The sequence below is a fragment of the Pipistrellus hanaki genome (assembly GCF_964339955.1).
Source record: "Pipistrellus hanaki genome assembly, chromosome: 8".
Taxonomy (NCBI): Eukaryota; Metazoa; Chordata; class Mammalia; order Chiroptera; family Vespertilionidae; genus Pipistrellus; species Pipistrellus hanaki.
In genome coordinates this window covers 63,818,100-63,832,435 of record NC_140510.1, presented here as the reverse complement: position 1 = coordinate 63,832,435, position 14,336 = coordinate 63,818,100, and the positions used below count along the sequence as shown (strand labels likewise).

Below are 14,336 nucleotides of genomic sequence, written 5' to 3'. Positions count from 1 at the left end.
CAGGGGAGTGGTTACGGGGTGATCAGGCTGGCAGGCAAAGGTGGTTAGGGGCAATCAGGAAAGCAAGCAGGCAAGCAGTTGAGAGCCAGCAGTCCTGGATTGTGACAGGGAGGTCCGACTGCTTGGTTAGGCCCGATCCAGGTAGGGGTCCCAGTCTGGAGAGGGTGCAAGCTGGGCTGATTTCGTGCACCAGGCCTCTAGTATATAAATAACTACATTCCCATTTTAATCAGATCTAAAACACTACACACACAAACAGCACCAAAAATTAAAAATTCATGGAGAAGACTTAAAAATAATATCTGACAACATAATTGGTGATGATGAAACCTGTGATTGCAAAGATAGTTATTTAGTTAAAGTAAAGCAGTGTGAGGCTAAGTAATTCAGATCTATTATGTATCACCATACATTTCCCTCCAAATCTAGGATACAAGTCCTGAAACCTGAAATCCATATCTGGCCAAAATTATAAATTCACATTTCTTGCACTTTGGAGAAAAAAGACATTTTATTACAAGACTCACTGGCAGAGTTGTTTTATTTTTAATCTATAACTGTGTCCCAAAGATATGGGATCAATTTTGGTAAAGAAGGTACAATGATATGGTTTTCAACTATGGAACAAAGTAGTCAAAACTGACAAAAACACACCACACTGCTTTGCCAAGCATAGGGATCCTTATCAGGGTCAAAAAGGAAAACAAAAGTATGTATATAAAGTTCTTGAATCAACGTATTTTGGCAATCCATTGTATATATAGCATTAAAATAATTTTTAAAAGATTACCTTTTATTAACATATAATGTAAACACAATTTTTTAAAGTAAAAGGATTATTTAAAATTTTCTCTTATTTTGAAAATAGTTTTACCACAAGATATTAATTGTAATAAATAAATTAATACTGGGACACTTCCTGATACTAGTTTTAAGACCAAGTAGAAAACTACATTAGAGTTTAAATGTCAACAAAGGTAGAGGGCCTTTTTTTCCTTTTAATGCACTGAAACACACATTTTACATAATGTTAAATATACAAGAAATAGAATGTTCTTCGAAATAAAGCTGTACTAAAAAAATGCTCACAAGAATCACTTCTATGTTTTTAAGTTAGAATATGAATTTTAAGGTTTTCAAAATTAAAAATATTCATCAAAATATAAACAGCTTCATCTAAAGATCAAATTTTAGAAACTTGTTAAGTCAGTTTTAAAAACAGACATCCACTGAGTATTATTTACCCACTTAAAAAGAATAACTTTATAAGTAGTAATATGTTCATAAAAAACTGTAATTCCTCAGGGATATTGGCCTATAATTCTTTTTCACTGTAGTGTCTTTATCTGGTTTTGGGATTAGGGTAATACTGGCTTCATAGAAAGAGCTAGGAAATGTGCCTTCCTCTTGAATTTTTTGGAATAGTCTGAGAACAGGTTTTAGTTCTCTAAATGTTTGGTAAAAGTCCCCTGTGAAGCCATCTGGCTTTTGTTTGCTGGATGTTTTTTGATGACTGCTTCAATTTCCTCCTTAGTTATTGGCCTGTTGAGATTTTTTTGATTCTTCTTGATTGTGCTTTGGAAGGTTGTATTTTTCTAGGAATATGTCCATTTCCTCTAGGTTGTTAAGTTTGTTGGAATAGTTGTTCATAGTAATTTTTTTTTACAATCCTTTGTATTTCTGTAGGGTCTGTTATTTAGCCTCTCTCATTTCTGATTTTATTTGGGTCCTCTCTTTTTGCTTCTTGGTGAGCCTGGCTAGAGGTTCATCAATCTTGTTTATCATTCTTTCAAAGAACCAGTTCTTGGTTTCATTGATCTTTGGTATTGTTTTTTGTTTTTGTTTTGTTTTTCTTGTCTCTATGTCATTTATTTATTCTCTGATCTTTATCATCTCCTTCCTTCTGCTCACTCTGGGCTTTTCTTGTTGTTCTCTTTCTAACTCTTTGAGTTGTAGAGTTAGATAATTTGTTACCATTTTTTCTTATTTTCTGAGGTAGGTCTCTAATACTATGAACTTTGCTCTCAGGACTGCTTTCACTGTGTCCCATATGTTTTTAGATTGTTGTGTTATCATTGTCATGTTTCCAGGATGCTTTAAATTTTTTCTTTGATCTCTTTGGCAACCCAATCATTGTTTAATAGCATGCTACCCAGCCTCCAAGTGTTTTAATTTTTGGGGTTGTTTTTATTGTAGTTGATTTCTAGAATTAAGCCTTTGTGATCTGAGAAGATGCTTGATATTATAATCTTGAATTTGGAGAGACTTTGGTCTGTGACCCAATATATGTGCTAAAATCCTCAACAAAATCCTAGCAAATAGAATCCAGCATTACATTAGGAAGATCATACACCATCACCAAGTGGGGCTTATACCAGGGATGCAAGGCTGGTACAATATCCGAAAATCAATAAATGTGATATATCACATAAAAAAATTGAAAGACAAAAGTCACATAATCATATCAACTGATGCAGAAAAGGCATTTGACAAAATCCAACACTTTCCTGATAAAAACTCTCAGCACACTGGGAATAGAGGGATCATACTTCAACATAATAAAAGCTTTATATGACAAACCTTTAGCAAACATCATCCTCAACAGGCAAAAGATAAAACCATTTCCCCTAAGAACAGGAACAAGACAGGGATGCCCACTTTCACCACCCTTGTTTGACATAGTACTGGAAATGCTAGCCATAGCGATCAGACAAGAAGAATAAATAAAAGGCATCCAAATTGGAAAAGAAGTAAAATTGTCATTTCCTCAAATGACATGATATTGTAATTAGAAAACCCTAAAGACTCCATCATAAAACTACTAGACTTAATAAATGAATTCCAGCAACGTAGCAGGATATAAAATTAACACCCAGAAATCTATTGCTTTTTTATACACAGAACTCACAGAAAGAGAAACTAAAAAATAAATAAATAAAAATAAAAAATTCCCATTTACCAGTGCAACTCAAAAATTAAGATACATAGGAATAAATTTAATCAAGAAGGTAAAAGACCTGTACTCAGAAAATTACAAAACACTGAAACAAGAGATAGAGGAAGACATAAACAAATGGAACAACATTCTGTGTTGATGGATTGGTAAAAATCAACATCATTAAAATGTCCATCCTATGCTAATGTAATCCCTGTGAAAATACCAATGGCATACTTCAAAGATCTAGAACAAACTCTCCAAAAATTCATATGGAACAAAAAAAGACCCTGAATAGCTGCAACAATCCTGAGAAAGAAAAACAAAGTTGGAGGTATCACAATACTAGATACCAAGCTATATTATATAAAGCTACTGTTCTCAAAACTGCCTGGTACTGGCACAAGAACAGACATATAAATCAATGGAACAGAAGAAAGAACCCAGAGATCAAGCCAAGTCATTATGCTCAATTAATATTTGACAAAGGAGGCAAGAGCATACAATAGAGACAAGACAGTCTTGATACATGCAAAAAAAATGAAACTATGCCACCAACTTACACCATACACAAAAATAAACTCAAAATGGATACAGGACTTAAATATAAGACAGGAAACCATAAAAATTTTAGAAGAAACCATCAGCAGCAAAATGGCAGACATTTGTCGTAGCAATATCTTTTACCAATACAGCTCCCAGGGCAATGAAAACTAAGGAGAAAATAAACAAATGGGACTACATAAAAATAAAAGGCTCTGCACAGCAAAAGAAACCATCAACAAAACAAGAAAGCCCACTGTATGGGAGAACATATTTGCCAATGTTATCTCCAATAAGGGTTTAATCTCCAAAACTTATAGGAAACCCCTAAAATCTAACAAAAGGAAGATAAAAAATCCAATAAAAAAAATGGGCAAAGGACCTAAGTAGACACCTTTTGAAAGAGGACATATGGAAGACCAAGAGACATATGAAAACATGCTCAAAGTCACTAATCATCCAAGAGATGCAAATCAGAAGAACAAAGAGGTACAATTTCACACCTGTCAGAATTGCTATCATCAACAAATCAACAAACAACAAATGCTGGAGAGGATGCAGAGTAAAAGGAACCCTCTTGCACTGCTGGTGGGAATGCAGACTGGTACAGCCACTCTGGAAAACAGCACGGCATTTCCTCAAAAAAAATAAATGAAAATGGAACTTCCATTTGACCCAGTAATCCCAGTTCTAGGAATATATCCCAAGAAAACAAAAATACCAATCAGAAAGGATATATGCACCCCTTTGTTCATAGCAGCACAATTTATAATAGCTAAGATTTAGAAAGAGCCTAAGTGCTCATAAGCAGATGAGAGGGTTAGAAGACTGTGGTACATCTATACAATGGAATACTATGCTGCTATCATAAAAAAAAAAAGAAGGAATTCTTACCATTTGCAAAAGCATAGATAGAACTGGAGAGCATATGTTAAGCGAAAGAAGCCAGGCAGAGAAAGATAAATATCACATGATCTCACTCATTTGTGGAATATAATGAACATAAACTGATGAATAGGGAGAGAACCAGAGTCATAGAGGCATTGAATAAACTGTCTAATCTATGAGGGAAGGCAGGGGGTGAGGGGGTAAGAGATCAACCAAAGGGCTTGTATGCATGCATATGAGCATAACTAATGAACATAGATGGGGATGTGAGGGCATGTGCTGAAGGTTGAAGCGACTGGAGAGAGGTCAATGGGTGGGGGAGGGGGGAGACTTATGTAATACATTAAACATTAAAGAACTTAAATTAAAAATAAATAAATAAATAAATAAATAAATAAATAAATAAAACAACTGTAATTTCTGCATCAAAAATCTATACAAGTATCAAATCCACCACTATGAATTACTTCTTAAAATGTTTACTATACTTGGATTCAACTGAATTGGGACAGGAACATAGGTTGATAAAAGTGGCTTTAATTAAGCCTATGTGTCATGCATCACCAGAAAAGACTTACGTTTTTAAAAGCTAAAAATCATACTAATAAAGAATTTTTAGAGAAAAAAAAACAATACAATTTGTTTTAAGAGGAACAATATAATACCTGTTTGAATCTTGACTCTGTGTAGTTTGGATGTGAACTGATCATTAACTGTGAATATGTGACCATTTTCTATTTCCTTTGACTTGGGTTCTTTTGTGAGAACCCGTTGTGTTGGTTTACCACAGGCGAGGGACTGCAGGGCTCTAACAAGTTCCCTTTCAGGGATATCCGTTTCTTGTTGAATTTCCTGAAATTTTATCAGATCGACATAAGTATAAATAGACTTTTTGACAGGTTAAGGCAGATTAACTAGTAAGTAAAACTGATCAAGCAGTGAGAGAGGTAATATCACTAAGGTAATAGTTTACAACCAAGAAACCCCCATTATGGTACTTCACCAAAATCTCACTAATTTGGAAAAAAACAACAAAAAAAACAGAGAAAAACTTGATTCAAATTACAAAATACAGAAAATACATGTACTGCATGGGTACACACTGTGGACATTTGTCAATAAATACAGTTGACTCTTCCCATCTGCTGGTACTTTTTAAGATTTTAGGATATAATGCCCAATCTGAAAATATCATCCAGCAGAGAATATTAGGAACTTGCTTTAAGAGTTAGGTAAAAATAAAGTGTTAACCAACATGTAATTGCTACTTTTAGAAATACTCTACAATCTTCCTTCCAAGTTTATTAACATGATTCCTTTTCTTAGTAACTTCTTTTGTAGAGAGAAGTGACGTAAGCTTGAACGAAGGCCTTCTATCAGACAATCAAAATTTATAGTCCAAGTTGACCATATCTACTGTCCATATGACCAAATTTAAAAAATTTAGTTCCTGGTAATTAATACTAAATATGAAAAGCAATAAACCATTATGAAGTGCAGGTGATAATTGTTGCTACATGTTATGAGATAAATAAAATACAATAAAAGCAGTTCATGAAAAAAAAAAGTATAGTTGCCATGAATGACATGGATTTGAACTGCATGGGTACACACTGTGGACATTTGTCAATAAATACAGTTGACTCTTCCCATCTGCTGGTTTCACATCAACGGATGCAAACAACCTGGGATGGAAAACAGTATTTTTGCATTCTCAACAACAGTTTTATAATTTTTGAATCTGGGAATGTGAAGGGCCAACTACTATAAAGTCAAACTAGGGCTGGATTTTCAACTGGGGGTAGACAGGTGTTGGACTCCTAAGCTCTACCTTGTTTAAAATCAACTATATAATTTTAAAAAATGTTTTATTTTTTTAAGAGTGAAAGAGAGAGGATGAGAGAGGGAGAAATATTGATGAAACAAATAGCTGCCTCCTGTACATCCCCTGCTAGGGATTGAGCCTGCATCCCAAGCAAGTGCCCTGAACTGGAATTGAACCTGTGTCCTTTCGATGATTGGCCAGGTCTCAACTGTATAATTTTTAAACTCATTATAATCTTACGTCAGTGGGAAAGCAAGAGAATTGCACATGGATACAATTTAGTCCCTACCCTACACAACTAGAGGGATGGATGGTGCATCAAGTCTATACCACTTGATGCACCATCAAGGCTATACCACTTTGATTCACTGCATACTGCATAGTCCATGGACACAGAAAATAATATAGTGAAGGCCGGGGGGCGGGAGGGGGGAGGGGTTCTGGATAGAGTGGGGCAAAGTGGGGGGTAGGGGAGAGGGGAATATCTGTAATAGTGCAACCATATAAAAGAAAAAACATACCACTTGGAAATTGAAAAGGCAAGTGAAAGTCTGAGAAAATATTCATAGGACATAGGTCTGACAAAGGATTTGTATACAGAATTTATAAAGAGCTTTAAAAAATTCTATAAATATATGAACACATTACCAACAAGACACATAGTGACATATGAACACACAAAGGATGCTCAACATCAAGGAAAGGCAAATTAAATCTACAATGAAATATAATTTTACATCAGTTAAAATGGCGAATATTAAAAAGACTGATAATACTACATTTGGGAGAGTATGTAGGGCAATTGGAACTCTCCTACATTAATGGCAGGAATGTAAAATGGTACAAGTTGGGACATAGTTTGGCAGTTTCTTAAAAAGGAATAAACTACTAAAATTACACATGCAACAACATAGATTATTCTAAAAAACACACTGTGCTAGGTAAAAGAAGTGCCACAAAAGCAATTCATATTGTATGATTCCATTTATGGGAAATGTTAAGAGAGGCAAGACTAGTCTATGGTGATAGATCACTAGCTGCCTGGGTATGGGAATAGTGGGAGGGAATTGACTGCAAAGGAATGTAAACATTTAGGGGGTAGTATTCTATAGATTGTGATGGAGTAACACAGGTATGTACACCTGTTAAAACTCATCAAATTGTGCACATACATGGGGTATGTTTATTACATAAAACTTATACTTCAATACAGTTGATTTCAAAAAGCCAAATGAAATGTGACCCAACAAATGTATGATTTTCACAGTTTACTAAAATAGTGATAATAATGATCATCAAATAATAACTCTAAAGGTTATTCATATAAGAAAGATTCAAGTAACACATGAAAATTAGAAATAAAATAACTGGTTAAAATTTATATAACTAACCCATACCTCAAATGTATATTTTTCTCTATTATTAAAGAGCATTAATATGGTCATCTGGAAAGTGGAGACTTGCAGTATGTGCTTCCGTGTATTAGAGCCAGTGACTTGTGCCCCTCCAACACCAACTTCAGATCCATCTTCCTGTTTCATTTTTTAAAAAACATAAAGAAGACATTATCACATCCTGGTAACTTTAACAGTGTATTTGAGAAATAACCCTTTAATGACAAACCCCTCCTTTACAACACTACATTAAAAAGAAAATGTTATTTAAAAACATTTATGTGTTTATGTACAATATACCAAATCTTCATTTAGGGTTGTCGTTGTGTGTGTGTGTGTGTGTGTGTGTATAATTTAATTTTACAACTATTTTAACAATACACAATAGAATAATAATGGACTTATCAGACATCACTCTATTATACCACTCCAAAAGTAGTAGGGTTAGGTTTCTTTTTGTGCGGTCTGGTCATAGCAAGAGATCAAATGATAGCTAGGATACGAGGGAATTCTTTGCCATTCTTACAACTAATTTAAGTACAAAGTAGAAATTTAAATCTCCAATAATTGACATATAAATTTTGTTTTAAAAACCTACAGGGTAGCCGAAATCGGTTTGGTTCAGTGGATAGAGCATCGGCCTGCGGACTGAGGAGTCCCAGGTTTGATTCCGGTCAAGGGCATGTACTTTGGTTGCAGGCACATCCCTGGGGGGGTTGGGGGTGTGTGTGTGTGTGTGTGCGCAAGAGGCAGCTGGTCGGTGTTTTTCTCTCATCGATGTTTCTAGCTCTCTATCCCTCTCCCTTCCTCTCTGTAAAAAAAAATCAATAATATATATATATATTTTAAATTAAAAAAATAAAATAAAAGCCTACAGGGTGGATCAAAAGTAGATATACAATTGTGAATATGAGAAAGAGTTTATTCTTGTATTGTTATTTACTAATTACTGCTTTATTTTTCCATACAAATAGCTATAAACCTACTGTCCCCTCACCCTGTATATAAAAGTTTCTAACATTATTCAACTAAATAAATTACAAGGAATATTTCCCTTTTCCATTAAATATAAAAATTAGAATACACATAGCCATTTTAATAACATATAAAACTACTAAAATTCTAATTACAATATAGAATAAAGCAGTCATTTGCTGGCTGGATGACAACTTAGGTTATTATCTTTTATGTTTTGCCGGAAGCTTTTATTACTTTTCTATTTTTAAGGAAAATGACTCTGACTAGAGTTATACCAAGCAGTAAAAGTACACTAAACCTCACAATCTTATATATATAAAAAAGTGATTACTTTTTAAAAATGAAGGCAACTTACTTGCATAGTGCTCACTTTAAAGTAATCAGTTTAGTAACATTTTGTACATCTCACAAATCTTGTGTTAACATTTCCAGTTTTGATTGCTGAAAATTAATAAGGCTTATAGAAGACCAAAAATTTTGGAAAGAGGAGTCATAGCTTTGTATGCCCTCAAATCAACTTACATCTTATTATTTTATGCAATATGGTCGCAAGTCTTATCTTACAAAAAATATGTAATTATTCACTCCAGGAAGGCTACTGATATAATCTTCATATTGTCAAATGAAATTATTTAGCAACTGAGGGAACAAAGGTAAATAAAGCAAAGTTCCCACCTTTTTAATATTTGAAACAAGGAAATAGGAGAAATAATTGGCCCAAGTCAACAAAAACCACAAACCAGTTCTATAGACTAATTTTAAGTTATTTAATATTTACCTTTTTGACTGGTCCATAAAAGGTGGCATTGAGATCTGCAGAACCCATATGATGCTGGAGTGTGAGCTGCCGACCACTGTGTTTCGCTAAGTAAAACCTTCAGCAAATCAAACCAGGTTTTAGAGAATCATACAACTTAATATTTGAAATTATAAACTACTAGTGGCTAAGTGCACAAATTCGTGCACATTGAAAGGAAATTAATTAGAATATTTTAATATGGCTAGTTACCTTTTGTCTATAAATAGAAGTATCAACCAAATTCACGATTGACAATGACAGATCAAAACACATACGTGCGATTGGTGTCAGCAAGAGCTTTGTATGTATCATGCATGCGCAAATCAACTTAGCCTTTACAAACATAGAATAAACTTGCTTAATTAGACCAGCTTTCTGATGTAGCTAAACTTGTTCCAGCCCAATGAAGCACCCCAACTTCTCTTTCAGATAACTGTCAGCAACATAGCAGTAAATAGCAACATGAAGCAGATTATTATTGCAGATCATGCTGGGAGAACAAAAAGTAAAATATTTAACTGCAGCAGTGTTTGACTATATTCCGTGCAGTGAAAAAACCTAAAGTCATTTTCAAGGTCCACCATTTCTTACTTCTTTTCAGGTCAAATTTCTAAATTTTCTAAATCTCCGTTTTCTGGCTAATGAAAACCGGATTCCACTGAGTCTCCTACCTACTAGGACTTCTGTGAGGATCAAATGAAATGAGGCATGGGAAAACACTTCACAGACATTCGGTTACAGTGTAAAATGTTTCCACCTGGCTATAAAGCAAGTCATTTTCCTGGACTGAAAAATTGCAAGGCTAGTTGCTAGGAGAGGAAGCCAGGCATTGCTACGTAACTATTACCCAGATGGGCACTTAGCATAATAGCCTTTTATATGTATATAGATAGGATAAAACTTATATAAGGCAGAGTTACAAAGTTAGCATGCACTAATGCTGAAGGACATCAATAAAAGATTCCTTTGAAAAGAATTTATGCAATGCATATTAAAAGCATAAAGGATAATTCTCCTTTAGAACATGAGGTAAAAACTGGAGTACAGCGTATTTATCTTCAATCAAGGACACTACAAATGCTCAAATTTTTTTCAACTTTGGACAGTTATTTGTTCTTAGAAATACAAAGTTTGATCTACATTTACCTCCTGAATATCTCAAAAGCATGTCTTGGTGCTGGTGGGATGTTGCACTTTGGTGTGGCTGACTGAGTGGGCCAATATCCTGTTGTGAGCACCCGGACTGTGAGATCAACACCACCTAATGATACCTGTGTAAAGGACAAAAAGATGTTCCCCAACAATTAACTAGGATTTGTTATCTGTTCCACATAGACAGTGTGTCAGTTATCAAAGTAGTTAGTTTCATATCTGATATTGAGCAAATAAAACATTATCTTCTTAAAGGTAAGGTCCACATGTGTTTTTCAAATGTTAACTCTCCCCTGTCTCAAAGATTTATATATATTGCTTAAGATGTTGATTTTAAAACATTGGCCAAAGGACAGTTGTTAGCATGTGAACAAAGGGTTAGTGATGTCATTGAGAAATGCCAACTTTGGCCCTGCAGCTTTTTAAGATAAAATCTTGAGTCATATCTGTGTCATTCAAAAGAAAAATTTAGGATACTAGCTCTCATCTCAGATTTTAGTCTTTTTACCATATTAACACACAAATAAAGTAATTCCATTCCATTCATATTTGAAGTATATTGATCAACATGTTTTTGCCTGTAGTTAATATTCTAATAAACCTTGCACAGGATACTAAATCCTGTTCCTCATAGTAGATGCTCTATGAATATTTGAATATGGATGACTACTATTTGTTATATTAGATATTTTCTTCTTGTTAAACAAATTAATTTAACAAAAAAAGCATATAAAGATTCTTAAAGGTAAAATAGTATCTTTATTTTTGATACTCACAGCTTATTCTAAATCATTGTATTTTTATCTAATCTGATTTAGTGTCAGATTTTTAAAAGGAAGAGATCAGCTTATAAAAAATATCTTAAAATACTCCAGTCAGATTTCTTCATAAATACCCACTAAATGATCACTCCATTTTGAAGAAACTAAAACTAGGTAGAAATCCTAGATGATGGATGACAGCAGAGACTCTTAGATGATGAACTGAGGAAGGCTAAGAACTGCTGGTACTTTGTAAGTTGGGTGGACTGGGCGTTGAGCTCACATCTTGGTTCAATACACCCAAACAGTCTTTAAAAAAACAAAAAACACAAAAAACGAACACCTTTTAACCTTTTCTCCCATATACTCAACAAAGACTTAACCTTCAAGTCTTTTCTTAAAATCCAATTTTTTAAAAGAGGCCTTGTCTGACCACCCTTCCCTATTACCGATTTCCTTTGTACGCTCCATTGCCATTTCAGATGCTATGTGTTTACTCATCTGGTTTATCATCTGTCTCCCAGATTAGAATATAAGCTCCACACCGGCAGGGAATTTTGTCTGTTCTATTCTTTGCTGTACACCTAGTGCCTAGAACAATGCTTGGCACGAACAGTTAAGTGGGTTAGAATGCCTTGATACGTACTTGCCTTTTTCTACAAAATTAGTTATTTTCACATATTTTGTTTGTTATGAGACTGTGGGACCACAAAAGTGGTAACCAAATACTTAAATATTAAAGGGAAGACCTAGTATTTTAAAAACTGGTGGTAACTTATCTTAACTACAAAGTAATATACAGTCACTTGAGAAAGAAAAACTGCAAAGTTTTCTAAACTTAAGGTAAAGTTATAAAACAGTTAAAAAATAAAATTCTGAACTTAAGTCCTCATGAAATCCCACCAGTCTCCAAAGTCATACAAGTTGCAGCTCACTGCCTTCTAGAGTCACAATACAGAACACACTTATAACACAATAGTGTCTATGTTTTTAAACTCAGCCCATCCCTGCCAATCCAGAGGATGTCAGATCCATTTAGTATCAATTAAATAGGAGGTAACAAAGACAGCACAATCCTGGGAAAAGTGAAAGGAAGAGAACTATACTTTAGAAAGTGAAAGGAAGAGAACTATACCTTAGAAAGCTTGCATAAGCCTAATATTCTTTTCACAATCTGTAAGAATTTAATAGCATAACCATTCTATTTATTAAATTTCCCGAACATTCCTTCAAGTGAATGTTTTAGAAGAATAAAAAAAAAAATTAACATCAATAGTTAGAAAAAGAGGTTATACTGGGAGAAATAATTTTTTAAAGCATTCACAGACACTATTGAACATTTTAAAACATGACAACAGCAGTCCATTTGATATATGGATGAAAATGTCCAGTACAAAAGATTTTACATAAAATATATATAAGCAGAAATAGAACAATTACCCCAGTTGCCTGTAGATGTTGCCTGAATTCATCCATAGTTGTATTTGAGATGCTCATATCCCTAAACATTCCTTCCAGTTTTGATGTGAATTGACATCCACACTCAGTCTGTGTAAGAAAACAACAAATAAATGATGTTTTTTTTTCTATGAAGAAACATACAAATAAATAAACAATTCCATGTTACTGTCATCATTTCTAAATTTTTCCAATGATTTCTCTAAGAGTATAGGTACCAAACTTTAGTGTTTAAAATGCAGATTCTAAATCTATCAATAACCTCACTGAAGGCAGGGGCCCAGAACTCGTGTTCACAAGCACCTCATGTGATACATGTACAGGTGGTCTGTGGACCATACTTTGTACTTCTGTGACAGAACTATATAGTAATATTGCCTTTATTGTTTCCCTTGTACTAATCCTTCCCAGATTGCCATGAATGTACCCTGCCATGCTAAGAGAAATTCTAGCAAACTCCAAATACCTGAGAACTTGAATAAATTTAAGTATAGCTTTATAAGTTTGTAAAAATAGTACTTTAAATCAGTTAAATCTTTTCCAATCCAATGTTGCTGTTCAATCATGTGACAAACATTAGTTAGGTACACTCCATTTCATCTTATACACACCTTACCTTTAACTTAGATATCATATTTTTTTCAGAGTCATCAGAAACACTTTTATTTGTAAGAAGTCTCCTTGCCAAGTGTTGTTTATAATAACGTTCAAATACATCTTTTTCTTGCATAAACCTAAATAGGACCATTGCCTTATCCAATATTGTTTCTACTTCTTGTTCTGTTAGCTGCAAAATCAATTAAAAAGAGTATTTAATAACTTCAAAATTTTAGTTGTACAAAAATATCACCACAGTTCAACAGTTTAAAAACAAACTGTGACAACAAACACAAATATTTGGTTGTGCTATGCCAGGAGGGATCTCCTTAAAAGAAGGTGCCTCCTACTTCATAAGGGAGCACACCCCAACTCTGACATCCTATTCTAGTGCAGTATCCATCAGGCATTGATATGCAGTCCCATTTCATAGAGAAGCAGTTGCCAACCAGTGGTCTGCAGACCACTGATGGTCCACGAGGTCCGAAAGATTAGCCCTAGAGGGGCTGAAATGTACTGAAATGATACATGGCTGGATTAAACAATCATGAAGAACAGATGAAATAAAGTTGTAAATGCAAAAAAAGAGTATCTTACAATGCCTTTCCATAATATGTAGACAGGAACTTACATATGACAGATATTGTCATATAAGATCAGCCAAAATCTAAACTGTGCAAACAGAAGGATAATAATTTGCTATAATTTAAAGCTGAGCTCGTTAACCTTTCAGATCTCTCAGATCTCTAGTGGTCCATGGACCACTGGTTGGTGACCGCTGATTTAAAGAATAATAAGACCCCAGTACCCTTATCTTTTAAATAGGGATAGGTGATACTGTGCAGGTTGTATTAAGCTTATATTAAAAATTATGGAAGAATAAACAAACGTGTCTTTTAGTTTGTCTTGAACTTTGCTTTGTTTCTGCTAGAGGAGCCTGTAAAACTTGTGGCTATTTGTTGCTTTTCCCTATTGTCTCAAAAATTACAAGGTGAAGTAAAAAAGA

General features: G+C 34.1%; 1 protein-coding gene across 2 annotated transcripts in view; it reads right to left on the bottom strand.

The window, feature by feature from the left end:
• The window catches only part of CUL3 (cullin 3), a 106,645-nt gene that overhangs the window by 9,271 nt on the left and 83,038 nt on the right, over nucleotides 1–14,336 (bottom strand). For both annotated transcript variants that reach the window (XM_084891381.1, XM_084891382.1), the window contains 6 exons: nucleotides 13,350–13,520; nucleotides 12,716–12,823; nucleotides 10,509–10,633; nucleotides 9,342–9,438; nucleotides 7,589–7,723; nucleotides 5,032–5,218 (listed from right to left, as the gene is read on the bottom strand). In XM_084891381.1, coding sequence (XP_084747507.1) covers nucleotides 5,032–5,218; nucleotides 7,589–7,723; nucleotides 9,342–9,438; nucleotides 10,509–10,633; nucleotides 12,716–12,823; nucleotides 13,350–13,520 — 823 coding nt within the window. The remainder of the gene's footprint in view (nucleotides 1–5,031; nucleotides 5,219–7,588; nucleotides 7,724–9,341; nucleotides 9,439–10,508; nucleotides 10,634–12,715; nucleotides 12,824–13,349; nucleotides 13,521–14,336) is intronic.